Here is a 25,915-nt window from a genome sequence, read left to right as displayed (position 1 = left end):
ACTAGATTACATTATACACGTTGCAAAATGTTCTTGTTGTATGTCTTTTTTCTTTCTCTTATAGATTTCTTAGTGGGTTTTTTCTCCTTCTGTATGGGCCAGAAGGTCAAACTGTGACCCTCTAGTGTAGAAAAGACTGAACACCTTGATGTTATAGTCGCGTGTTTACCAAATGAGAACTGACAAATTTAAACAGATATCTGGCAGATTTCTGAGTTATATTTTCGTTTGAATGTCAAACCCTTTCCTTTATTAAACTGCCTGTTTTCCATTTTCTTTCTAAAAAACCCTTCTGGTCACCTTCAGTCAACCACTTCTGTTGTTTTTCCTAGCAGGGACATCCTTCCAACAGCCACCACACAGCCACTGCAGGATCTCAACTACAAATAAAATGTAAACATGTCTCCCAACTGCCATTGATTGACATGCTGTGTTGATTTTCTCATTACTGACGCACACATACACACTTGAAGCCATTTAAAAATAATAGCATATTCCAGGCCGATACTGGCTGCACCTGCAGCAGCTATGCACACGTACACGGCCACCAAATGGCAAAGGGCAGAGATGTCTGTGTGTATGTCAAAGACCTCAGGCTATTTCACTGATCTTCATTAGCTAGTAGCTCATAATGATATCAATGTGCAGCCTTTTAGTTCATTCATACTTTTTTTTTCTCCCCCCACCCCCTCCCAGCACAATATCTCCTCCTCCAACCACAGCTAAAAGGAAACCATTCAGTAAATTACATCCGTACACTAAACAGATCCGCTCTCATCAGAACAAAACAATACACCAATATTTATCTTCATCCCCACAATCCTCACCACAGCCTCAGTGAAATCCAATCGCTACACAAAGCACTCGAGACTAAATGACCTATTTGTGTTTATGATTTACTTTTTATTAACGTCGCAGATCAATGCTTTCCCAATTTCCTCCACCTGCAATTCCACCGCTTCTCGCCCTGAGCGTACACATAATGAAGTTATCAGTCTCAAACCAAATAACTGTCCACACTTCTGTAAATGAGAAACATTACCGTGTAAGCAATTATAAACAAGTGGAGATAGTAGAGGGATTAAGTGGAAACACAACAAATGCATTTAGTCATTTAATAGAGGCCATTCTTTGGGACACTGTGCCAGTAGCTACAGTTTCGCATATTCACTGGCGACATAATATGTGCACTGACTTTTCGGGCCTGACTGGTGCCTTGCTTTCTTTTTAGCTGCCTCAAAAGACCCCTGTAGCCTCGGAGCACTTTATGCTAAGTTAATTTACCCAAATATATCTACGGCGTCATGGCAGCAGCTGCAGCCCCCGCTACTCAACATCAACAACTTTGTTAATGGAAACTTGCTGATCCATAAACGCTTGTGCCGCTGCAGACGTTTGCTGGGGGGCAGTTCACGTATGAATGTTAAAAACCTACAGATCGATGAGGGGCATTTGCAAAGGAGGCATAAGGTGTGTTTAATTATAATTGCATCAGGGGTTTGTGTGTTTGTGTGTGTGTGTGTGTAGGGGGTGGGGTGGGGAAGGTGTTGCTGTTAAGGCTCAGGCAGGGGCCTCCCTGTATTTAAATAGGGTCACATCTCGGCCTCACCTTGCAAGTGTTATGCTATATTAAATGCCACTCATGTTAAGTGTGTTGAAACCCTTCTCCGATGTAGTCAAGACATAATATAAAGGTTAAATTGAAAAATGTCCCTTCAACAGCACAAGAGCGCACCATGATTGATCTCCTTCGTACAGGAAATAAATGTTAGCCAGACCTCTGTTTTTGCGTCTTTTAAGTGTATATATAATGCGTTATAATGAGGAGTGACTGGATTAGAATTTAAGTGTCAGTCAATCAGGATTTCAAAAGGTCAATGACAAAATTAGTTAAATGCGGGCAGTGTGAACGAGATGAGTGCAGTCGTGACAGACTGTTGCACAGCAGACGTTACGACTTGTCATATAGAAGGAGAAGCACAGGTGTTGCTAATAACATTAAATTATTAAACACTAATAACATTATCCGTGACAGTCCAAAATGCATACATACTCTAAGCAGGTTTTCAGGTATGTTCATGCTTTAAAGGTGAGAAAATTAAGTGTATTCCAACCAGACATCACGCAAAAATGGTTGATATTTGAGTGTGCTGTCAATGGACACTATTCTCCCATAATGCAGTGCTCAAAGGAAAACGAGGAGTTCCTCACAGCTGAAAAAATTAGAAGATATTTGGGATTGAAAAAAAAAGAAAAAAATGAATTAAATCTTAAGAAAGACATTCTCTTTGTTATGTTTAATTGGCAGTGACACTCCAAAGTGGCAGATTGGAGTACCGTATCCTTTCAAGTGTGAAATGATAAATGAAGGATGAAGGATTTATTTTAACTGCTAAAACAGTACACTATGATGATTATTGAGAAGTAAAATTTTGTATAGAATTAGTAAGTAGTATGGTTGTAGTATGGCACATGTTGATAGTGAGCCAGCATGCGCAATACCAGGACCCTAAAACTGAGACAGATGAATGGAATTCGTTTACACCTGTGCATTTTCTATTGTCATATTTTAAAATGTCCTCCATGAAAAAGGTCTAACTTTGTTTTCTGTTATTGCAGAAAGAAATGAGCATTGTTGCATGCTCCTACTGTATGTTTTTAAGAGAATTCTATGACAATCATAGCAATAAGAAAACCTTTCAGCTAAAAAATATATATCGTTTGTTGATACTGATGAAGTTCCCTTTAAATAACAGAAAAGTTCAAATTTTCATCCGACAGTTTCTATTGATGAACCCTTTGTCAGAGATGTTTGTCCTGACGCACACACTAAAATAAGATGAGGTAAATCTACCATCAAGCAGAAGTGACTGAAAAAATACAGTAAACAGTTCATCAGGCTGCGTAGTCTGGCTAAAAGAATGAAAGACGACAAGGGAAGCCATACGATTCTCAATATATTCTTCTTTTATGAAGAAAACCATCTCAACTTCTGAACTGAAGATTACTCAATAACTCAAAAAGTTTACCTTTTTTTTTTTACCCAATCAGATTTTTAAAGCCTTGCATGTGTCAGTGGACATCTACACATCACAGCTCCTGTGTATATACATATAGAGAATACTGTAAATCTAGTCTATGTCAGCACTAGACACTGCACATACAGTATAATGACAATATGAATGTGGTATTGTTCACATTTTTTTCTTTTGGATGAATTCTTAGATAGCATGTTGCTTTCTTTAAGTGACTTTTTTCCATCTAGAATCCATCATATAATACTGTACCTCTTTATTTTGTTCCTCGGTTACATTTTCAAGTCAGTAAATTTCCTCTTGGGGAATTTCTGTCCTCACAGTACTTCCCAGTTTCAGACACAGACGCTACTAAAGGAATAAGTTCAATCTCTGCTTTCCGCTCCTCCTCCTCTCTCTCTCACAGAGTCCAGAAGTGTAGGTTCAGGTGTTGGGGCTCCAGAACGTGTATGGGTGGCCCCGTGGGTCCTATGTGCACAGGGCCGTGCGAGGATCTGAACCCCGGCAGGGGTGGATCTGGAGTAGACAGAATGTAGTCAATGCTAAACTTGATCTCTGACTCTGGTTTCCCCTGGCTGGGGTTTGGGATGAGGTGGTTTGGCTGGGGGCCCGTCCTCGGCCTCTCAGGGTTCAGAGGGCAGAGGGTGGAGTCGGGTTCAGGGTGCCGGGCTGCGGGTACGTGGTGATTGCTGTGGCTCTCTAAAGGATGGAAAGGGGTTTCTCCTGAATCACGGAGGCCGATTTTCATGTTCCTCCTGCGCCGGCGACGCCGAAAGTTGCCGTTTTCAAACAGGTCAAGCATGGATTCACAGCCAGTGGCAAAAGTCCAGTAGTTTCCCTTTCCCTTCTCATTGCCTTCTGTCCGAGGAACCTGTAGAACAATGGAAAAATACTTACTTATATACCTATAATAACAGAACTTATTCAAAATATTCCTACTACCAGTAATAAGAGGACTAAAAATAGTAGTACTGTGAGGAAAGGAAAAACAGAACACACTACTACTGTTTATACTCCTGTGATATTTAAAGAATGAAGAGGGAAATTATGAAAAGAAAAAGAAATAAAATGAAAACTAACAATAAGTGAAATACTAAATAAAAGGACAGTTCTTTTGCTTTGAAAGAAGCACACAATTATTTTGACATCATGTTAAAACTGACAATATTTCCCAGCTCTCCCAACGCACTGTGTGTCGGTGTACCTTGATGAAGCAGCTGTTGAGGGAGAGGTTGTGTCTGATGGAGTTCTGCCAGGCTCTCTGGTTGGAGCGATAGTATGGGAATCTCTTCATGATGAACTCGTAGATGCCCGACAGAGTGACCCGCTGCTCAGGGCTCTGCTGGATGGCCATGGCTATCAGAGCGATGTAGCTGACACAAAAAGACACATTTTAATCAGGTAACATAAGAAAAATGACGATATATAAATCTACGGCATGATGAAGGCTTTTAACCTTTGTGGTTGCTGATATTCTGCTTGCTGCTTGCTGAAAAAGTAATAATTCTTTTCATTAAATATTTATTATTTTATTCTCACCTTATTGAAACCCAATATGTAGCAAAGTATTGAAATGGTAACACTTCTCTTTACCACATACTGGTCTTGACATTTTTATAAACGTGACAAAATCTATAAAAGCATTGTTTCTACACCAAATAAGGAAATCTTTAATGTTTTATATGTTTTATGGGCTATGCATGAACAAATCTATATTCCTTTTGACTGACAGAAAGTCATTTACAGAAAAAGAAATGTCAGTATTTTATCCTATAAAATGATGTTACTTACTAGAACAAACTGTTATAAAACTCTAATAATAGAAGTCCAAATGGACTTCTTTTGGATTTGTGTAGTGCTGCATAAAAAGTAAGTAAACTCCTGGGATAGATATATAGAATATGTAAATGTATCCATGTTTCATAGCTGGGGTCTATTAGAACCCCGAGAAGGACTAACGTGTGATTTTCTCTGAAACTCTGAAACATGTCATCAGTTCAAAATCCTTTTTATAAGGAATTCTAATAAAATTTGGAAAAGTTATCAAGTATCAAACAATGCTAACTATGTTTTTTGAGCTGTTAAAGAAACAGAACATTAAGGTTAACTTATTGATGGTGGATCTTTTTAAAAATTTTTATATTTCTACTTTAAGAGTTAAAACAGATGCATGTGGTCACAATAAACTATGCTTCCACATAAAAGTTGTGTTGAAAATCAATTAAATAAAGTTGAAATGATATCTTTAAAAATGCAAAAATGAGCAGTAAATGATCTACAGTGCACCCCTGATGGTAAATGTTGCCCAAAATCAAAGAGTCAACTATGCTTTATATATAAAATATATATATTTCAAAAGCTATTATTCTGAATGTGCATCATGTTTGCGCTGTAGTGAAAGAAAAAAGTGCCGCTGGTAAAAGTGAACTAGGTTGCCACATAAAATATTTATATTTTGTTTTGTCCAAACCGGCAAGTTTTGACGAAATAATGTAAAAATCATATGAAAAAAATCTCATTTTACAATTTTAAAAGGGAGATATTATTATGAAATTAAAGAAATTAAAGGCCAAATATGAAATAGGTAAAACTCCCTTATAATCACTTTTGTTTTAAAGCTTATTATTTTACATACTAGTAAATAAACCGATGTGACACCTCAGCAAAAGTTACAAATACATTTTTTTTAAAAAAAAGATGAATTTGAAATCCTTCATACCTGTATGCGGGTCTGCACATTTTCTTCTCTTCATCTGTGCTAGAAGAAGGGTATCCGTCTCCATCATAGTTAAAACAGTTGAACGGGTAGTGAGAGTTATCGAACATATCTACACTTTGAGGGGTCAGTTGTGTGCTCTGAACAGTTTGGCTCCTGTGACTCTCCTGGCCAAAGCCCAGCAGCAACACCCTGTCCCGCTGCTCTGCTCTGCTCTGCCACCATGCTCTGCTCAGCCAGCTGACACTCACTCTGAGCTCTGCTGATGACGGCTGCCTCCAGCCCCCCTCTCCCCTCCTCATCCCAGCTGCTCTCCAGGAACGGCTTGAGGTCTCAAGAGTCAAGAACACCTCCCTCAGGTCTTTGAACTCTGCTCTTATGGTCTTGTGCACCACTTTTGCCATCTGCATGAATTTCAAATTTCAAATACAGGCTTTTTTTTTTTTGTTTGTCCACCTTGTCCATATTTATTTTAGCACCAGCACTGCACACTTTTTCCACAGGAAAGTCAGCACCAGTTTGTTTACTGCATCTCATCTTTCAAATCAACCTAGACTATCCCACTTGTTGATAAAAGTTTTCAAAACCTTAATATGCTTCAAACTTACATTAAAAAAGTGCTTCAGCTAAACTTTTACTTCAATTAAATAATTAAATAGCCTTCAAAAAAGGAAAGTAATCATTCTAAAAAAATGCTGTAGCTGCTATAATTCCCCGCACTGTTTCATTCTTATTATCTTAATAGCCAATGTTTTGCAATTAAAACTTTAATCCTGTAATGCTACAATTAGTCCCTCGGTTATTAGATAAACTTAGTGCAGTTTGCCTCGGAAGTGCAGAGTCAAAATATAAAGTCTCACAAATTGGGAATACATAATAGCAGAGCCAGTGGGCTTCAACACCACAAATTTGCTTTGGGCTACGGACTGTAGCTGTTACAGGCCGCAAAGGCTCAGCAGGCTGAGCAGGATACTTTGTCCCTTTTCATATTTATGTTTTCAACTGCCCACAACAACCTTGGGGTCTGTAGAACATTGTTGAGCAATGAGTCAAGGTCTCTGGTCAGTTTCCCCATCTCTGTCCAACTCAGACAAATTCTTTTACATGAAATCTTATTTTTTTTTAATAAAGGTGCTAAAACTTTTAAATCTTTAATTTCACACTTTGACACCAAGTTCTTCCTAAACTGCCTGTGACTTAGTGTTAATCCTCCCTGGTTTGGAACTAGTCCTCACTTGAATGCCACATTGGGTCCAGTCTTGGACTTAAAGGGGCACTCCAGAGATTTAATATTATACTTCTATAAAGTTGGGGGAATTGCAAAAGACGGATTTTTTTTTTTAATGACAAAATTGGCATAGAAGTGACCCGAGATATCCTGATTTATAGCACCAAAAAAAAAGATCCTACACTTCCCATAATGCTTTTCAATAACATCTTTCATTAGACCTTCTTTGCCTGGTAAACACCCACATCTTTTAAAACTCCACAGCTACAGACAACATTATACAACAGTTTTCACAGTGCTCTGTGACTAAATAGACTTTGACATGTAAAATCAGTGGATTTCCCCTTTAAAGGACCAGCGTGTAAGATTTAGTGGCATCTAGAGGTGAGGCTGCAGATTGCAACCAACTGAATACACCCTCCCTCACCCTCCCCTTCCAAGTATGTAAGAGAACCTACGGTGGCCATGAAACTCATGAAAAACATGTAAGGCCGTCTCTAGAGCCAGTGTTTGGTTTGTCCGTTCCGGGCTACTGTAGAAAACATGGCAGTGCAACATGGCGGACTCCGCGGAAGAGGACCCGCTCCCTATGTAGATATAAAGGGCTCATTCTAAGGTAACACAACGATTCTTATTTTCAGGTGATTATACACTAATTAAAACATACTTGTGAATATTATATTCCATTTCTGCTAATACATACCCCTAAATCTTACACACTGGTCCTTTAACTTGAACTCGCCTGAGCTAAACTGGTCCCATCCAGGCGGTCTCACAGTAGCAGTCTGGGTCGTCTGAACCCGGGGCGACAATGCTGGAAAAACTGCTCCTCTACCCCACCTCCAGCAGGATTCTGGGTGGTCCGCTGGTCTTGTAGACTGCCTTCATGTTTTATTTTGGTTCTTTTTATAGTCTAATCTCTGTAGCTGTACTTAAAACATCTAACCCCAAACCAACAAACAAGATCCTTTGCATCTTTGTTTTCTTTTTCTCTCCGTTAACTCTTTGGGGTGTGTGTGTGTCCACTCTGGCAGACGTTTAGTCAACAACGGGAAGTTTTGTAGATGCTATCTATAATGTTCTATAATGGCCATAAATTGTTTCCGTGTCTATAAAACAGTGGGATGTGTATTTTGAAGGGCTCTTAACGGGGCAATTGGAGGTCTCCCGTGAGGCGACAGAGGCCGGGAAAACAGCCTGAGGTCTGCCAGGACTCTGTGTGTGGCCTCGCTGGTGAAGGAGTAGCCTGTAGGCGCTATATTGGTGCAACCCAGAGACATTAAAGCAATTCTCTGATTATTTCTGATAGGCTAATGAAGCAACTGAAAGGTCAACTCAATTTTAAAGCCTAGATTTTCTATGTGGCTTCATGAAAAGATGAAGAGCATCTAGAAGCACAAAAAGGAAACTGATATCACTGATCTCTCTTGCTACCATGGATACTGAGGTCATGTCTTTCCTATTTTTTTCCAGGAATTTGGGGGTTTTAAGAACCTGAGGGGGAGTTTACATACAACTTAATACTAACACAATATTTTATTGGCTGATTACAATATTGATGATGTCATCAGGGTTATCTCAGCATGTGCACAGAGACTACATTATTTTAAAGCCTGCCTGAGTTATAAACTATGGGTTTGAAGTTCGAAAGACGTGCACACTTAGAAAATAGGGAGGGTCTGATTAAAGCTGCAATGAATTTGCATTACGGGAAATGTAGGATGCAGTGTTTTTCAAGCTGGACCCACACAAGAGCCGTAAAAGTCAGGATATCTCGGCCTCTGCTGCTTTGATTTAGATTTTTTATCTTTTCTATAATCTGTCTCTTGTAAATCCCCAAACTATGGGAAAGTCACAGTTAATAAAATGTTTTTTTTAAACAACATAATAAGGGGCATCCTGGTAGCTTTATGGTTAAGGCACATACATACCATATAACTGCAACACCATACATCAACGTCATTCCCCTGTGACTACACTGTCGACTATCAAGTACAATTTAAAAAGTGTAAAGGGCCACCATAGACTACTATATATAGTGTGTGCTTTTTTGCCTGATCAACTTCTCAGTGTTAGCTAAGCTAAGTCCACCCCTGGCCTTTAATTTAGTACATTTTTGTAATGCACTCTATATTAATTAAAGCCCATATGTAGCATACAATTGAATGTTTTTGCTCACCCATTATACATGCAGTATTATCTTTAATAGTGTCTTACAAGGTTGATCTACTATAATGCTTAACCACAAAGCAACATAACTGACTTCATTGCACAAATAGCCACCACAGGGCTAGAATAATTCAAGTTCATTTAGGTGAACTGTGAGGAGTCGTCTGGGCTGCTTCACTCCAGACAAGAAAAACAGATTCATACAAAACTAAATAGACCAAATAGGACCAACAGAGAGAGGCAGTGCAGAGGAGAAGAGGGGGTCATGGAATCAGGTTGGTTTGAAGTGAGATCTGATAAGCACCTCATGGTTCGCTCCCATGACGAGGCTTCCTCTGCCGTCCTGTCTGCGGCCGGCCGCAGCGATTACAGCCCTTAGTTCTCCTCTGGTCACTCTCTGTCCCTCTGATGGTTGTCTCAAACTCCGCTTCCTCCATTCATAGCTTTGTCTGCTTACATGTGTGTGTGTGTGTGTGTGTGTGTGTGTGTGTGTGTGTGTGTGTGTGTGTGTGTGTGTGTGTGTGAACGTTCATTTATGTAAACCAACCAAGTAGCTTTTCCGGGGGCTGTTCTGTGAGGAAAGGTTATCAAAACACAACAGTGTACTGGGAACTGTAAACATGCTTATGCAGAGAGCGGAGGCTGAGGGCCATTTTCCTTTGCACTGTACTGTGCAGCCATCCTCTGTCAAATTACACTGTAGAAACCTCCAGAGCAGGCCTGTGTTCACCTGAGTATTCAGTCTGTACAAAGTAGATGAAGCAAAACTCGAGCAGTTCTGACTTTATGGGGTCGGCTATGTTTATCTTGATCGGAGCTGAAGTCACGTTGCAGTTGTGCAGCATTTTTCACCACAGAGGGTTATTAAGCTGATTCATCACTGGCACAAAATTCATGTACAAAAATAACTTTTTCTTTAGAATTAAAAACTTGGTTCAGACTGCTTTTTGTTTTTGGTGACATCTTCAGTGTGATACTAAAAGGAGGCCCATACCGAGGGTCACACGGCTACTGATGAAATCCCTGATCTTCCTTTGTTTTTGGTTAACACAAAGCTTTATTTCCATGAGCTGCATGCCTATCTGTTCAAACAATTGAGGACATGATACAGTTGATGCTGTAAGTTTCATCAGTTTTTCTTTGGCAAGCAATTCAATAATCATTAAGTATTAAGATAGGATTCTGATTCTTTCAAATTGAACATATTAGCTACTGCTCAACATAAAATCAGTCTGCAAATTACATTAAAGTTGCCATATTTGTACTTGTATGTGAGGGGAGTACAGCTTCTTCTTATGAGCCCACAGATAATAATCACCGACTCCACACTTCCTCTCAGCTCTATGAAGCCTTATAGCAACTCATTACTTTGATTTGCCAGACTGCAACTTCACTGTTTTGGTTCACTGTCACTGCTCCCACCAGTATTGTTTACTGGACAGAGCACTGCAGGCAGCTGTTTTCAGCAAAAAAGCTTCAACAGACAAAGTCAGCGACTAGCTGGTGAACATAATGGAGCTTTTAGCAGCTAAAAGCAGATATATTTCTCAGTAGTTAGCGGACAACAAAAATAGAACTAAAGGAGAGTTAAACACGACTTCTTTTCAATCTGTGGGCTTTTTAAATTATTATTAGTAGCATATTTAGCATTATTTTCCTTAATTGCTTTAGTCCTGGAAGTGTGTACTGTATCAAATGTGCCATTCATGATCATTGGAAGCTTGGAATACCATGAGACAGTGGTTAAATGATGAGCTTTTAAATTCTCTCTGGTCACCAGTAGAAGTCAAATAAGGTCAAAGTACTTATTTTGGTTGTTTAAAGGGGTACTCCACCAATTTTACATGTCAAAGTAAAATGTGAAGTACTACTCAGCCTCTGAAGGCAGGGAAGGGAACATTTGTAAGCCTTGTAAGCTTGCAGTGGTGGAAAGCTTATGTTTTAGTGCTATGCTATAAACTTTCCAGCCACGCACTTTCTAGGAAGTTTTCCTGAAAGTTTCCTGGAAAAGAAATTTCATTCTTCTTCTCATTTTTCTGGCTCTTTCCAAAGCAAGATTATTTATATATTTTCCTCAAACACGTCAGATGGGTGGATACTTACTGTGTTTACATGTTCATGAAATGGTGTTTTATATGTTTTATAATCATGAATTATTACCCAGGCCTCACAGGCTGGACGACACTGTTGTTGAGCTACGTGGATGTTTGTCTATGAATAATCTCCTAAATAATATTAAAACATGCATATTAAACAAACACACTCACATACTAATACTCCTAAAAATTACATTGAAACATTATAATATTCTGCGTATTTTGTTTTATTGCACTTTTACCATGATGCAAAGAAATGAAAAAAAAAAAAATCCACAGAAACAATGAGTCGAATAAAAAAGAAGCATTTTCACTTTTAAGAACACATCATCTAACGTTCTCCATGGATCCACCCATACGTCCATACACACTGTACTGACACAGGACTATGGAAACTTAAGACTTTATAAAACCCTCATGGAACAGATGGAGTCAGCACACACATATATGTAGACCTCCGCATCTTATCTATAGCTCGTACCCGGGAGGAGTTTAAACCTTTCTGCTATGAAACCACACATTCAAGTATTTCTATCATTGCACAGGCACTAGATTTTCCTACTGTATATATTAACTTTCAGCCAGTGACTGAATCGTTGACACCGACAGCTAAACTATCAGCTGTTGGTGATGAATGAAATATACATCCTGAAAAATAATCTCTCCACAACAGCAACATCTGGACATCAAATATATTACAAAGAAACAATAATATAAAACAATTAGTGTCACATTTGGCTTTTGGTACCATACTGTAAATCTAACCTCATATCTGTTGCACTGAAAAGAAAAAAAAAAAAACAGAAACAGTAGTTGAAAATGGATTCAATGTTGTAAACACAGGTGTAGACTTGCTCATTTGAATGTAACCAATACTTGACGGTAGCTGTAAACCGGTTTTAATTCTGGCTTGATATTAAAAATGGGGTGAAATATGCAGAGCTATGACGTTAATGAGAGGCACGGACCTGGCAGCTGCTTTTGCACGTGCTCGTTTTGCCCTCTTTTGGACAAATGAGGAAGTACACCTCTGTAATGTAAATTAAATAGTTCTTTTTAACAGAACAAATGATGCTGTGTTACTGATTATGTATTATTACTCATTTCAAACAATAAATATGACTTTCAATAAATACTCTCTTAAGGACAAGTAACATTTATGGGCAAAAATTAATGGACAAATCCAGGAGTTAACCTGCACTCCAATCAAATATTTCCATCTTGAATACCGATGATAAAGGCTGAAGCAGCTCAGCAGAATTAAAATAAAAAAAGACACTATGCAATAAATCATTTTTGCGGCAAACCAATACAACATAGTTTTTGATAATTAAGACAACAGGAAGTCGACCTCTTCCTCCTCCACCGTGAACCGGAACACTTGCAATACCAACGATACGTAGAAACACATAATTCAGCTTGTGAAGAGCGGAGGGAGGGTCGGGAGATTCTTTACAAGTCCCTCAGAATTCACTGAATTCAAAAAAGGGTCCAGAAGAAGACAAAGAGAAGGCGTCTCTTGCAAGACTTTCATGGTTTGGTAGTGCTGCGGTGGGTCGGTGTTTGGGGTCAGCTGTGGTGATACTATCCTACACAAGAGTCAGGGTTGGATATTTTAAGGAGTCTAGGTGATGAGGGGGTGGATCAGTTTCAGTTTATGATCCGGGCCCCAGATCCATCCAGAAGTCTTCGACATCACCTGCGTCTCGAGCTTCGGCGCAGTTAAAGCCGTTGCACTGTTTGTCAGAGTCCAGTCCTATCCAGCAGGCTTCCACTTCCAGACAGCTTATATTCACTTCCGGCAGGCGGGCGTCCCTGGTAAGTTCAGCGAATCAAACCCTCTGAGAAACTCTTACAGATGGAGCTCATCTGTGTCGCAGGACGCCAGTTCTGTTTAAAAGGATGACTGGACCTGCTCAGTCCAATCCTCTACCTTCAGGGATTCCGTCCTACCCAGCTTCCAACCCCCCAACCCACCCACCCCCTCCCAGCCAGCTACCTCCGTCGTGGGGCGGTGTGGGCGTGGTCTGTCCCTTGGTCCCTCTGGAGGTCGTCCTCTACAACATAACTGTAGCCCTCCTTTTCAATGCATTCTGCCAGCACATTCAGCACCTGGTGAAAAGGAAAATCATTTAGCTGTTTAACTGTTGAGTGATAGAGGAAGTTGAGGTCAAATAAGGTCAACGTACTTAATGGCCTTAAAAGGAAGTTAAAAGGAATAGTTTGACATCTTAGGTAAGAACTGACCTGGCGTAGTCGTCGGTCCATGGCATCCAGGTGTGGCTGGATGAGGATGGGACTGAGACGGTCCCTCACCAGGGATTCTGCCATGAGCATGGACAGCTTGTATTCTTCCTTAGCCAGCAGCTGCAGACGCAAGTGGGTCGACTTCCTTACCCTGCAGAAAGAGAGCAAGAAAGAGAGCAGTGTGGTGAGGTGCTTAGCTGCTGTATATCAACATATTTTGCCTATAAAACAGATGATGTGAATATCCAGCTGTTGCATATGGTTTGGGTGATTAGAAACTTAAGTAGCCTCACAAAAATTTCTATCTTTACTTTTTTTTGTCTCTTCAGGGATCAATAAAGCCCCTAACACCTTTTTTTTTTTTATCACGCTACATGAAACCAGCACAAAGAAGGCTTTACCTGCAGCACTGGGTCAATGGCACCAGAATGGACTTCTCGTCATGGGAGTGCTTTCCAAAGCTAGAGTGAAAAACAGAAGCATAGATGGTATTAAATGTGATGACTGGTATTTACATTTCTTTCCGAGACTATTGTGCAATTCTCTGTTTTATTAGTATGATTGCAGAATTTTCATACAAAATGTGCATACTTTTGCAAATTTGATGAGCTATTCCTGAAAAACACAATTTTTAGTTTACTACAAATTTGATCATTTAAAGTGAGTTTTCATGTCATTAAAAGTGATCCAAAGAGAATACCAATCAGCATCAGTACGCACAGCAATTTTATAAACTACTCCCGATTTATGGACATGATGCTCATGCACACCTGCACATGTATTTGTTTTTGTAATTCTCTTATTTGTTACTGATACTGATGCTGAACCTGGTGGAGTTATGAAGCAGCAGAGTTCAGAATAACGAACAGTGTGACGATGTTTACATTTCAATATGGTGAATAACTGTGTGGTGGCTTACCCCCTGCCATTGTCCAGGTGGATGATGAAGGTCTCATTTCCAAACTTTTCAAACGTCTCATAATGATGGCGGTCCATGTTTCCTGTGTTGGAAATCATGTAAACAATTTAGGAAAGAGATACAGTAAATACAGTATGTGTCAATGTATTTTATGTTACTACACAATACATGTGTGTATGCAGACAGTACATATGTGTTTTACCCTTTGTTTGAAAAACACAGGACACTAGAAACAGCGGTCCCAGTGACAGGAAATCCCTTGTTTGAATTCATCTCAGACATGCCAACTCACCCATGAGGAAGTCAAAGATGGTCATGTCCATTATGTCCAGCAGTCTCGTCCCACTGTCATAAGGTGGAGTCTGTTTGACCTCCTCGCAGTAGTCCGGATCCACCTCCCATCTGAAAGTATTACACAAACATCTTGTTCACATTTTTAATCTATTAGAATTTATGCATCTGCTTAGCAGAATGATAACCAAAATCCATTTTTTTCCCCTTTTAATATGTTTTTTTTTTCAATTTATTCTTGTGCTGAGATGAATTTGGGAAAGTAATTGTCAGTGTTTCTTTTAGCATAACAAGATTGTAATTTCTTGCATGTAAAGATCTGTACAGTTTGTTTTATCCTATTGGGTGTCAGTCAGCTTTGACACATGGGGTGCAGAATATCCTCTGATAGTTGGGGCTTACAGGACTCTCCCTCAGTGGCTGCTACTATCAAGTGTCAGCAAATCAATCTCTTACTCTGCCTTCTTGCGTTTGTGGTAGGAGCGTCTCCACGGGTTCCTCCAGGTCTTGCGTTTAGCAAGGGCCAGGTCTGGGAGGAAGGCAGCCAGGGATCCTTCAATCTGGTCTGGTTTACCGCACAGAGCATGCTCAGTGGAGCAGTAGTAAGAACACTCCCCGTAGAAACACACGTTGTTGGCTGAGAAGCAAAAAAAACAGTTTGTTAATGACAACAAAAAATCATATTTATTTGTATTCTATTATTACTATTATTCTATTATACCATTCAGTATTTAATACTTAAAACATGACAACACCCTCTTTTTGCCCTTATTGGAATGCACACCACATATATTGAAAGCCCATTTTACACAAGATTAAAGTTACCTAGGGACATTCAATGACTTGTATTAATTGCTGAGATCGTCAGTAATTTTAATCCTGTGAGAATTTTCCATGTGTATAATATGTAAAGTAAAAGTTGCATCTCTAATTAACTGTCGCTCTTTGGCACAAGCGAAAGTCCCTTGATAATACTAATCTCATGCAAATGAATATTCCAGCAATTCAGGGCACAGGAGTAGCTTTGCTCTACATTATGAGCATGGAAAACTCTTCTTTTTTGCTTCGCTTGAACTTTTGCATGTTGAAGAAATTCTTCACTGATAGCAGTTTTTTTTTGTTTTGTGGTACATGCACTGCAACTAAAAAGAGCAGAAGTAGTTTTTCCCTTCTAGATATGTCTCTGAAAACTTTTTTAAAATTTTTTGGTGTGTACCTGGTGATATGAAGAACGTCCTCCAGAGCTTTTTGTCTCGGGTGACGTCTCGGATCTCCTTCGTCATGTTGACAAGCCTCCCGGCCACAGGAGGGACGCGACGGAAGTCCAGAATCCTACAGGACGGAGACACATGCTGAGGGTTACCTTCTGCTTTAAGCACAGAGGAACGTACAAGGATACAGAATCTGCATCATGGATTATAACAGTTTTATTTTTATAAAATATCATTTTAAAAGTTCACCTGAAGAGCTGTGTATCTAATAAACGACTGTCTGTGGAGTGACAATGACAACAAGCTTTTGAAAAAGAGATTTCACCCCAGATGGGACTCGAACCCACAATCCCTGGCTTAGGAGGCCAGTGCCTTATCCATTAGGCCACTGGGGCAGACAGCCACCCTTCCATGTAAAAACTGCACTCATTTAATTGAATTTCACTGTCAACAGGGGGCACTGTGGTATAACTGATGACCTGACTGCTACACCACATGGTGGTAAACCACCCAGTGGTTATTATGTGGCTATGATTCTACATCACACACATTTTTTACTTCCACACAGCCTCCTGATATAAAATCCTTCGAGATATAAGTTCCCACTGCATTCTGGGAACTTGTATCTATATTCCATCTTATGAGGCTGTTGCGATTTTGGCAACTTGTATAATTACCTGGAAACTACTGTAGAATGCAGCTATGTGTGTGTGCTTGAAATGGAGAAATAAAGGTCTTCAATGATCTCTCTCATGTGAAAGATAGCGTGGCTGTCTCTCTGTGTGCGTGCCACACGCCTATTTTATGCATGTGTGGCCCCCGTCGTCAATACCACCCCTGCACAACATCAGCGTGGGCTCTTTAAAAATTGATACCCCTGACAACACCTAATGGCCTGGGCTTGAGGGCAGAGACACGCAGGAAGAGAGGTTGAGATTAAAGATGGAAGCGGTGGAACGAGAGGAGCGAGATAGAAAGAGAGAGACAGGTGGAGAAAGAGAAGAAAAAAAAACAGAAAAAAAACAGAGAGCCTGTCGTACAAATGATGCCATCAAGTGTCATGGTGGCAGGCAGAGTGACACAGACGCACACAGTCATGTCTCTTTCCTCCTTGCTGTCAAACAGACAAGTGGACACAGTGCCGTTTGGCCCGCTGGGTTTGGGCCTGCTGCCATGCTAAAGGGAACAGCCAGAGCTGGCTTCCTTCCTCCAACATTCACGCTTTTTCTTTCATCCTTGTCTCCTTGAAACACCTTATTCCCTTGGTGGTCATTTTAAACTTGTGTTACTATAGAGTATATTCAGGGTGGGATTGATGGGAATCATCACTTCACATATTACCAACTGAAAAATATATGAGACACCAGAGGGTCTCATGAATTTGGAGTGACAGTATGATTTTAAGGTCATATTAGGCCTTATGTGTATTATATCTACTGACTGCTTACTCTCTTTTTCCCACCTAATGCAGCGATACCAAATGCACTCCCCATTTAAATCCAATCACATAATTAATGATGCCTACAGCAGTGTAGCCTATATAAGAAAAAGACAGTGGCTGTGTGTGTGTATGTGTGCACATGCCTGTGCGAATGCTGCTTTAAAAAGAGGCTATGTGTGGCTGTAGGCCCCCTGGGAGGCAGTGTAGCCTAAGCCTGCACCAGCAGCAGCAGCAGCAGCAGCGGCAGCAGCAGCAGCTCTGTAGCCAGGCTCTAATTTAGAACAGACAAAATAAGGAAAAAAATAAAGCACTGCTTTTGGCAAACCCTGCCTGGCTTATATTTAGAACGGGCAGAGGGCCTTTTCATGCCTTTGGTTTCCTTCTCTTCCCCTTAACCCACACATATGCCGGGAGTGTGTGAGCGTATTTTCGTGTGTGTGTGTAGAGGAGGACCAGATGTGTAGCAGACTGGTGAAGAAAGCTGCTGTTAATGCAATTGCTGCTGAACTGTGTCATTGTGCCTGAAGGAAAAGCAGATTAAACATCACTTCCCCATGGTGTGTGTGCGTATATGTGAATTTGTGTGTGTGTGTATGTGTGTGTGTATGTGTGTGACCTCGGAATCATCTCGTGTCAGTAGAGAGAAACACCAGGTTTCACACTACAACACAACCTCTCTGCTCATAATAACACACAGCCACAGTGACATCAGCTGGACTTTAATAGCAACACTGCCACTAAAACTCATTGCTTTCCCTCGTCGATCACAGAGCCTCGTGAGGTTTTCTCTTTTCATTAAAGTCTCTCCAGAAGGCAGGCAGGCAGGCCCGGCCATAAAGTGTTAGCCTTGTAAAGGCAGTGAAGTCAGAGAGCGTGGTGGTTAGCTAAGCAAGGAGGCTGCAGTCATTGTTCGGTCAGATGCTAGCAGCGGGAGGGCGGCATTCATTCTCTATGACTCATGGCCTCTTGGAGCTCACACAACTCACTGTTTTTGAAGAAAAAAAGATACGTTTCTAAGGGACAGAAACACTGAAAGGGAGAAGCAAATGTAGGAATAAGTGCACAGTGAAACTGGAGTCCATGGAAGGTGTTCGTGCACAGAAGAGAAATGAGTGTGCCTGCAGTTGTGCCTGCAAACAGACACACTCAGGGTGTTTTTTTTCTCTTCATGCTAACCTTAAACAAGAAGTGAGGACTGGCACAATGTCCTCCCACTCGAAGATTTTGATCTCTTTATCCTTTGACATTTTATTAAACGTAACCAGATTATGCTAAGTAGGCAATTATGTAACACAATTCACACATTAATTAGCAATTTTCTCTACACCAGTATGCTTGTCTTCATATAAAATATGGGTTATACTAAAACAAACACATATCTTAAGGCATTACAGGAACAGTGGTACCCTGTTCTCCCTCCAGGTCTGGTGTTTTGCAGATTTTTGTTCCTCCCAGGTGGTTAATGAGCTGACACGAGGAGTGGCAAATTAGCAATCAGGGAGGAACAAAAACCTGCAGGACACTGGCCCTCCTGGATCTGAAAGAAGTAGTTGGGCATGAAGGAGATTCAAGAACACTGACTTTTTCCTCATTGAGATGAAAATATTTGTAGGAGCAGGGCCATTTCTGGACATTTTGGCGCCAGACATCCATTGCGGCCCCTGAGGGGACTGATCTTTTCACAGCCAATAATTTCATGATATTTTAGTTTAACTCAACCTCATTCAGCTTCTGATTTGTGTCAGATCATCATTAACAGACAGTATGCTAGTGCCTTTACATGCATAGTTTAGTGTTGCTGTTTTGACCTGTTATTTATATCCTATTCTTTCCTATACTATTTTATGTAGCCTAATATTTTGTTGATAGCTGGGTATCAGCTTAGATCTGTTGTAGCAGTAAGGTCTGGACAGGATTTAAACCTTAGCATTTAAAAAATACTGACATTTTAACCATCTGCAGCCCTGTAGAAGTGCAAAATGTCACTAAAATAGAGGCGAAATGACAATTTTTGAAACATAAAGTAGCCATTGTTCATTGTAGCCTCCTGTCAAATCATTAACTAGAACTACTAACTACTGTTTCTATGTGTTGTGGCTCAGCATTTTCATTCGCTTACAGTTTTAGAAGTATTAATAATACCTCAACAGCTCTGTGTAGCAAGATTCTGAAAATTCTACTGTAGTCCAATAATCTGCTTCACAAGGGACAACATTCACTTTCAAATGGCCAAGAGGACAGACAGATGACCATGTGACAACATGATGCCCCAAATACATTGTACTACACAAACAAAACCTACATGACAGGCTAGTTTTCACTAACCTGTCTAGATGAAAGGCAGCAATCTCAGCGTTGTGTCTCTCGAAGTCAGAGAAATAGAAGAAGTCTGGGGGGGTCTCCTGCTCCCGAGTCTGCCTGCAGGGACACAAGGGAAAAGACACAGAGGTAAGGTATAAGTGTCATGCAAAGCCAATGTTTTCACAATCAGCAACATGCAACATATTTTAAACAGCATCGTGAGAGAAGAGTTCACTTCATACAGGAATTCAATATTACAGTACTTGCAGCACATCGATATTGGTGAATGTGTTATTCTGACATCTGCAGAACTTCACATTTCCAAAGATGTGTTACTTCACAGCAGGCTAGTCTGTGATAAAACACGCCGGCTTTACAGCCGTGTACCTAATACTGCGAACAGCATTTGTGAGCAATAACCAAGACACAATAAAAGTGTCCTCGCCTCACAAAAAAAGCCTTCGCGGAAGTGAATGTGGGTGTTTTGCGGGGCAACAAGGAGCGGCGACAATTCAAGGTCAAAGTCTTCCTCTTAAAGCGCCCACTCCTGTTCTCGATCTGTACCTATTTCTGTCCAGCTCTGATCCTTCCCCCAAAAATTGCTTTCCACACACATTTTGCCTTAAAGCTCTTACTGGAGGGAAAAGAGGCTCTTAAGGCTTAAATCCCAGAGCTGATGGAACATGGGCCAGGACGGGGCAGGACAGACCAGGCCGGAGTAAAAAACCAAAGTCAAAGGAGGTGTGGGTGAAAATACTCCTTGAGATTTTAGTTATTTTTCCTTTTATGAACACTGCCGTCTCTTTGCTTTTTATTTATTGACAACAGTAAATACTTTCCAGGAAGGCAGTTGAGTGTAATGATTTGGACTGCAGCCTCTGCCATTTCTGCTTCAGCTAGTTGAGGGAGGATGAGAAGAATGGAAACTATCTTGGCAACTTCTCTCTCTCTCCTCTCTCTATTCCCTCTGGATGCCTCTCTCTGTTTATTTCGCTCAAATCCTCTACAGTGTCTCACCTCCTCTGCTTCTCGCCTTCGCTCGCGCAGAACTCCTCTCTCCACTTTTCTGTGCATCCACAGCTTAATACTTCATATCTGTCTGCCTCTCTCTCTTTCTTTCTCCTTTCCTTCCATTCGTCGCTCCCTTCCTCAGCTGGCTGGCTGATTGTAACTCCACAGCTGCGTGGCTGACATATGCACCAGTCATTAACTAGCCCAACATGGAGCCCAGAAACACACTCGTCCACTAAAAATCCCCCAATTTCCTCTGCTTTTTTATTGCTCTTGTTCTGTCTTTCTCTAATCTTTCTCCATCCTCTATCTCCCTGCAAGCGTTTGACAGACAGCCACATGCAGATGGCTGTTCATCCCTCACTCCTGCGCGGCTCTGTAAGTAAAGGCCGAGCGCTGTCTGTTGATTGTATCGCTCTCCTTTTCACGGATAGCCTTGCTTCAGGGACACAGCTCTCACTCTACATCAAGGAAAAATGATGCAGACTTTGAATGCGGAGAGCAGTCTGGTCTATTTACACCAGTGCTGCTCAGCCCCGCACACGCAGGACAGTATCACTCAGTCCAGCATATAGAGTGACACAGTGACAACTGCTTTAAAGATGGGGACAGATGTCACTGTTTTATTTCCCACCAAATGTCTGTAACATTAGTCTTGGGAGGATAAATCAGTGATGTCTTTTGGGGACGATAATGTATAAAAGTTTAGGTTAAACTTGATTTTTTTATGTAAAGTGAGCGTGAGAGGATTAAATCCAATGGAATTCTTTGGTAGAATTACCAAATAGCGTGCTTGCGAAGTTTTCCATTCTCTATTGAGAAATGTTGACCTATTCTATGTGTGTCTTGTTTACAATTGTTTATCAACAGCAACTGTGATCAACATTTTGGTAAATTCACTTTCTTGCCAAGCTTTAGACAAGAAGATCAACATTACACTCATGTTGGTATACTAAATATGAAGCAATAGCCAGAAGCCAGTTAGCTTAGCGTAGCATAGAGATTGTCAATTCAATTTAGATGAATTGCTAAAGCCTGGCTGAGTTTTAAAATCCTAACCGATTTTGAAATGGGGTTGCATCACGCACATAAGGAGAAACTTCACAGATTGCACACTCTGCAAGATTTCAAAATAACAGCGCATCACACACTACAGGATATTAACAAATTGGAAATGTAAACAAAATAGAGACTGACAGGGTGCAACTTGCTTTAGTAGTGCTTTGCAGTGAGAAAAAAAAAAATTAATAAAGCAGAAGGCTAAACAAGTCTGGATGAAAAAAAAAGTCTGTTCTTCAAGGGAACTGGAGGCGTAATGTCAACAGTAGTACGCTAGCTAACGTTAGCCTCAAGAGCTAGAACGTTTACTGTTGCTTGGCATTACTGTCAGCTCTATCATTGGCTATTGTGGTCCTGCTCGGAGAGTAGTTACATAATCATCCAGATTTTAAATCCTAAATATCAAACATGTTTGAAATTAACGGGGCGGCCTCCATGAGTCTGCGAGAGGAGGTTTAAGATTGGATCTGTTCCTAACATTACAAGATAATCTGGGCTGAACATCGGTACCAACCAAGCTCACAGACCAGATTTCTCCTCTGATTGTCAGGAGGGGTGAATCAGGGATAAATCGGCCCAAAACTCCTGTAATCTGAGCCTGGCTTAAATTGGTAGAGCCTTAGCTGGTTGTCAGGCAACTCAAGGGGACAACAAAACTTCAGGAAGTCATCCGAGATATGAGGTGTTAATTTATGAGCTAGCCAGGCTACCTCTTTCCAGTCTTTATGCTAAGCTAAGCTATCCGGCTGCTGATTGTAGCTTCATATTTAGATATGAGAATGGTATCAATCTTCTCATCTAACTCTTGGCAAGAAAGCAAATAAACGTATTTCCCAAAATTAGCACATTGCGTCTGATTCTATGATTTCAAAACCCACAGGATGATATAACAGATAAACTGCCATCAAGCTAAAATGTTATAATAAATATATAAATAAACTGTTACAATCTAAAAAGCTGACATTTTGGAGATACAATATTTTCACATAATAATGACAATATGATACAGCATCAAAAATAGTGTTAGTGCATTTTTAATATGAAAACCTTCCCTTGGCATCTGAGCAGGAAAGTTTTGCATGACAGGATCATGTGCAGTCAAATCGTCTAGATACTACAGACAACTTGTCTGATAGTGGAGTTCTAACTTGCCAGTGTTTCAAGAGTGTGCTGTCTGTGCAGGAGCGTAGTCATGGAGATCTCTTGGAGGATAAGCATGAGCAAACATACTGGTGAAATGATTCATGGTCATTCAGCCTTAAAGAAATCCACAAGCATACTTCACATATTCCCGCTACATTGCCATCTCCATAGGGGAAGATACCACAATATGCTGCTTTATTCATGCTTCTATTCTTGAACCATGATGACGTGCGTTAGGTGCATGTGTTTTGTGTCAGTGCTTTTCCACAAGAATATGAATGATAATATGAGTGAGCAGGATGTGAATACAAGCTTGAGACAAATCTCTCTGCCTGCACCCCGGCTTGAGATGTGCACTGATGTGAATGAGAGCCAGGAAGCAGGAAGGCTGGATAATTACCGTGATCCACATCAAATTCAAATGTCAATAAAGTTATTTAGAGCATGGCATAACACTCCCCCACTGACCCGGAGAGAGGACGACTGAAAAAAAGGGAAGAATAAAAGAGAGAAGAAAAGGTAAAACGTGACAAAGGCGCTGGAGTCAAACGGAGAGAATAACCAGGGACAAACTACAGCACAGTAGATCTCTGCGAGTGTTCTTTGAACTAACAAATATGCAGTTACGTAACATTATGTTTGAATCCTCTAACAGCAGCACCTGTGTTCAGGCACCTGTGTTCTGAGCGTGCTCTTATCAAGCAAACCATTAGGGGCATGTTGTTACGAGGAGGCTGTGCCGTCAACTTAAGGCAGAGGAAACATACATAAATGCGACCACATGATAAAGTCTTGGTGGGGGCTCTATAAATGTTTGAGTACACAGTGCGCAGTGAGCTCAGAGAAAACAGAGCAGAGGGCAGACATGTCTGTTGCTCAAGAGCTACTCGTCCCTTTCACTTTGGACTGCCTGCTTGAGCTTAACCTTTAAAATATTTACAAATCCATAGCGGATTTATGCTGAATGATAAGTAGATATCTAGCACTAAGCTGCCAGGAAAAGCATACATTTCCTTTCTACCACAGTGAGGAATAGTTGAACTGCCAAATGCTGTTCTGTAAAGACATATAGAAATGTATATTCTTTATGTAGGATTATGTCAACACCGACATTAGATCCTTTATCATCGGCAGCAGGTGAGACGTACTGAGCGGAGCATGCCCAGTGTGACCCCGGCACGGCTGTAAACACATAGTTTACACTGGGTGGCCAGACAGTTTCTTGGCTGCGCTTCCAGCTCCGATGGGGCCCCAGCAGCCAGTGGGGCAGCGGAGGTCTAGCAAGCAAACACACAGCAGCGAGAGAGTATAAAGGTGAACGAGAGCACCGCATCTGGAAAATCTACCTGTGCCTAGTTTACCTCAGAGACACCGGGAGCAGAGAGAGAGAGACAGAGAGAGAGAGAGAGAGAGGAAGAAGGAAGGAAAATAAAGAAGAGGCATTTCCTTTTGCGCTGTTATCAACATTAAGAAAAAGGCAAAATAAAAACACACTGCGTTTGTTTGTCCAAGTAAAATTCTGGTTCGGTCACATTCCTGCCGTCAGTGTTCAGTTGGGGGTGAAATGTGCACTCCCACACAGCACTCCTTCTCTGACTGTACAGAGAAAGGCGAACATCTTTTCTCTTTGGTGTAAAACATTGCAGGCCGAGCAGGATGGTAAATCTGTAGCTTGAGTCTGTGCAAGAACTTTCACAAATTTTAACAAATGTCCCCCTCCTCTGCCTCACCCACAACATTTTTGGGTGTTCACACCTCAAATCAATGTTTTCCTTTCTGTAAGACACTAACATTTCACTCCGGCAGCTACAAGTCATTCATTATGAAGAATCCAAAAGCTGTGACAGCTCCAGATCGTGCACAAAGCGTTTCACTGTGAATTCTTTCATGTTTCTTGTGGTTCAACCTGCTCACTTTGGAATAATCCTCGCTCGTGGTACAGTTTTCTGTTTCATCTAATCTTATCCAAGGTTAGGTATAATTTTAGTTAGTGTCACCACATCACACAGAATAATGTAGCATGGAGAGGCTGTTTTATCTAGTTTCAAAGTCAAACTGCCAATCGATCAGCATATGAGCTTATAGCTACAGTATGGTGGCAGGCCACAGTGCAGAGGGGAAGCAGAGCGCAGCAGTAAAAAGATATGCTGTAAAATATAAAAGGACAAGGGCATCTTCCAGCCCCAGCGGGTTCCCACCAAAGGGCTGACTCCACACACTTGTCACACATCATCCGTCAAACACACGGGCATGGCACAGTGCACGTACGCTCACACAAATCTTACACACTTGTACACACAAACATAGAGCCATACTGCGCTGTACACACACACACACACACGCACACAGAAGAGGGGACCGTTTATTTCAAAACCTCAAGAGGGGGGTGTTGAGCTGCGAGGATCTAGGTGAGCTTTAAATGCATGAGAGGGTAAGATAGCAAATCCTGTCTATGGGTCAAAAAAAAAAAAAAAAAAAAATCACCACCATAGGGAGAGTGGAGATGAGAGGAGGCGGTACATTGTTTTATCTCAAGCATAACGCCTGGGAAGGCTGACCTTTTGAGCAATGACATTTGATAAAGTGAGAAAAAAAAAAGCCGCTTGCCGGCATATGAGACAAGCGTACCTGTGCCTTTGCATCTGACGATACATGTTACTGTTTACTGGTGTTGCTGCTGTATCCTTCCACCGTAATTTAATATCCGCGGCGAGGATTGGGCACACAAACGGCAAGGTGTGACAGGCTATTATGCATGAGTAAGTGCTCAGTTAGTGGTGGAGGTGACATTTTGTGTATGTGAGTGAAAGGATGTACAGAAAAAGACAGAGTGACAGAGAGGGATAAAAAAGAAGAGAAACAAAACAAAGAAGGGGACAAGAAATGAAAGAAGGAAATGAGGAAGGAAGGAAGGAAAGAAAGAAGGAAATAAGGAAGGACGGAAAGAAGGAAGGAAGGAAACATGGAAAGAAAGAATGAAGGAAGGAAGGAGGAAACAAGAAAATAAAGAAAGAAACCAGGAGGGAAGGATGGAAGGAAGGAAGCAAA

General features: G+C 40.9%; 2 protein-coding genes and 1 non-coding gene across 3 annotated transcripts in view; all 3 read right to left on the bottom strand.

Moving 5' to 3' along the window:
• Positions 1 to 3,008: 3,008 nt before the first annotated feature.
• On the bottom strand, positions 3,009 to 6,366 carry foxl3 (forkhead box L3). The gene is made up of 3 exons (XM_067576713.1): positions 5,755 to 6,366; positions 4,240 to 4,408; positions 3,009 to 3,906 (listed from the first exon to the last, which is right to left on the bottom strand). Exons 1-3 carry the CDS (start codon positions 6,159 to 6,161, stop codon positions 3,436 to 3,438), a joined length of 1,047 nt encoding a protein of 348 aa, XP_067432814.1. The 5' UTR covers positions 6,162 to 6,366; the 3' UTR covers positions 3,009 to 3,435.
• Positions 6,367 to 11,453: 5,087 nt separating this feature from the next.
• The window catches only part of fam20cb (FAM20C golgi associated secretory pathway kinase b), a 51,880-nt gene continuing 37,418 nt past the window's right edge, over positions 11,454 to 25,915 (bottom strand). Inside the window, exons 4-11 of the mRNA XM_067576124.1 lie at positions 19,679 to 19,771; positions 15,918 to 16,033; positions 15,158 to 15,338; positions 14,703 to 14,812; positions 14,411 to 14,492; positions 13,893 to 13,952; positions 13,492 to 13,642; positions 11,454 to 13,356 (exon numbers count right to left, since the gene is read on the bottom strand). Of these exons, the coding sequence (XP_067432225.1) occupies positions 13,240 to 13,356; positions 13,492 to 13,642; positions 13,893 to 13,952; positions 14,411 to 14,492; positions 14,703 to 14,812; positions 15,158 to 15,338; positions 15,918 to 16,033; positions 19,679 to 19,771 (910 nt within the window). The 3' untranslated portion in view covers positions 11,454 to 13,239. The remainder of the gene's footprint in view (positions 13,357 to 13,491; positions 13,643 to 13,892; positions 13,953 to 14,410; positions 14,493 to 14,702; positions 14,813 to 15,157; positions 15,339 to 15,917; positions 16,034 to 19,678; positions 19,772 to 25,915) is intronic.
• On the bottom strand, positions 16,235 to 16,307 carry trnar-ccu (transfer RNA arginine (anticodon CCU)). The gene has a single exon. It is a non-coding gene; the product is annotated as a tRNA-Arg (tRNA).

Source organism: Thunnus thynnus, chromosome 20, assembly GCF_963924715.1.
Source record: "Thunnus thynnus chromosome 20, fThuThy2.1, whole genome shotgun sequence".
Taxonomy (NCBI): Eukaryota; Metazoa; Chordata; class Actinopteri; order Scombriformes; family Scombridae; genus Thunnus; species Thunnus thynnus.
The sequence above is the reverse complement of the archived record's forward strand: the minus strand, read 5'-3'. Positions and strand labels throughout refer to the sequence as shown.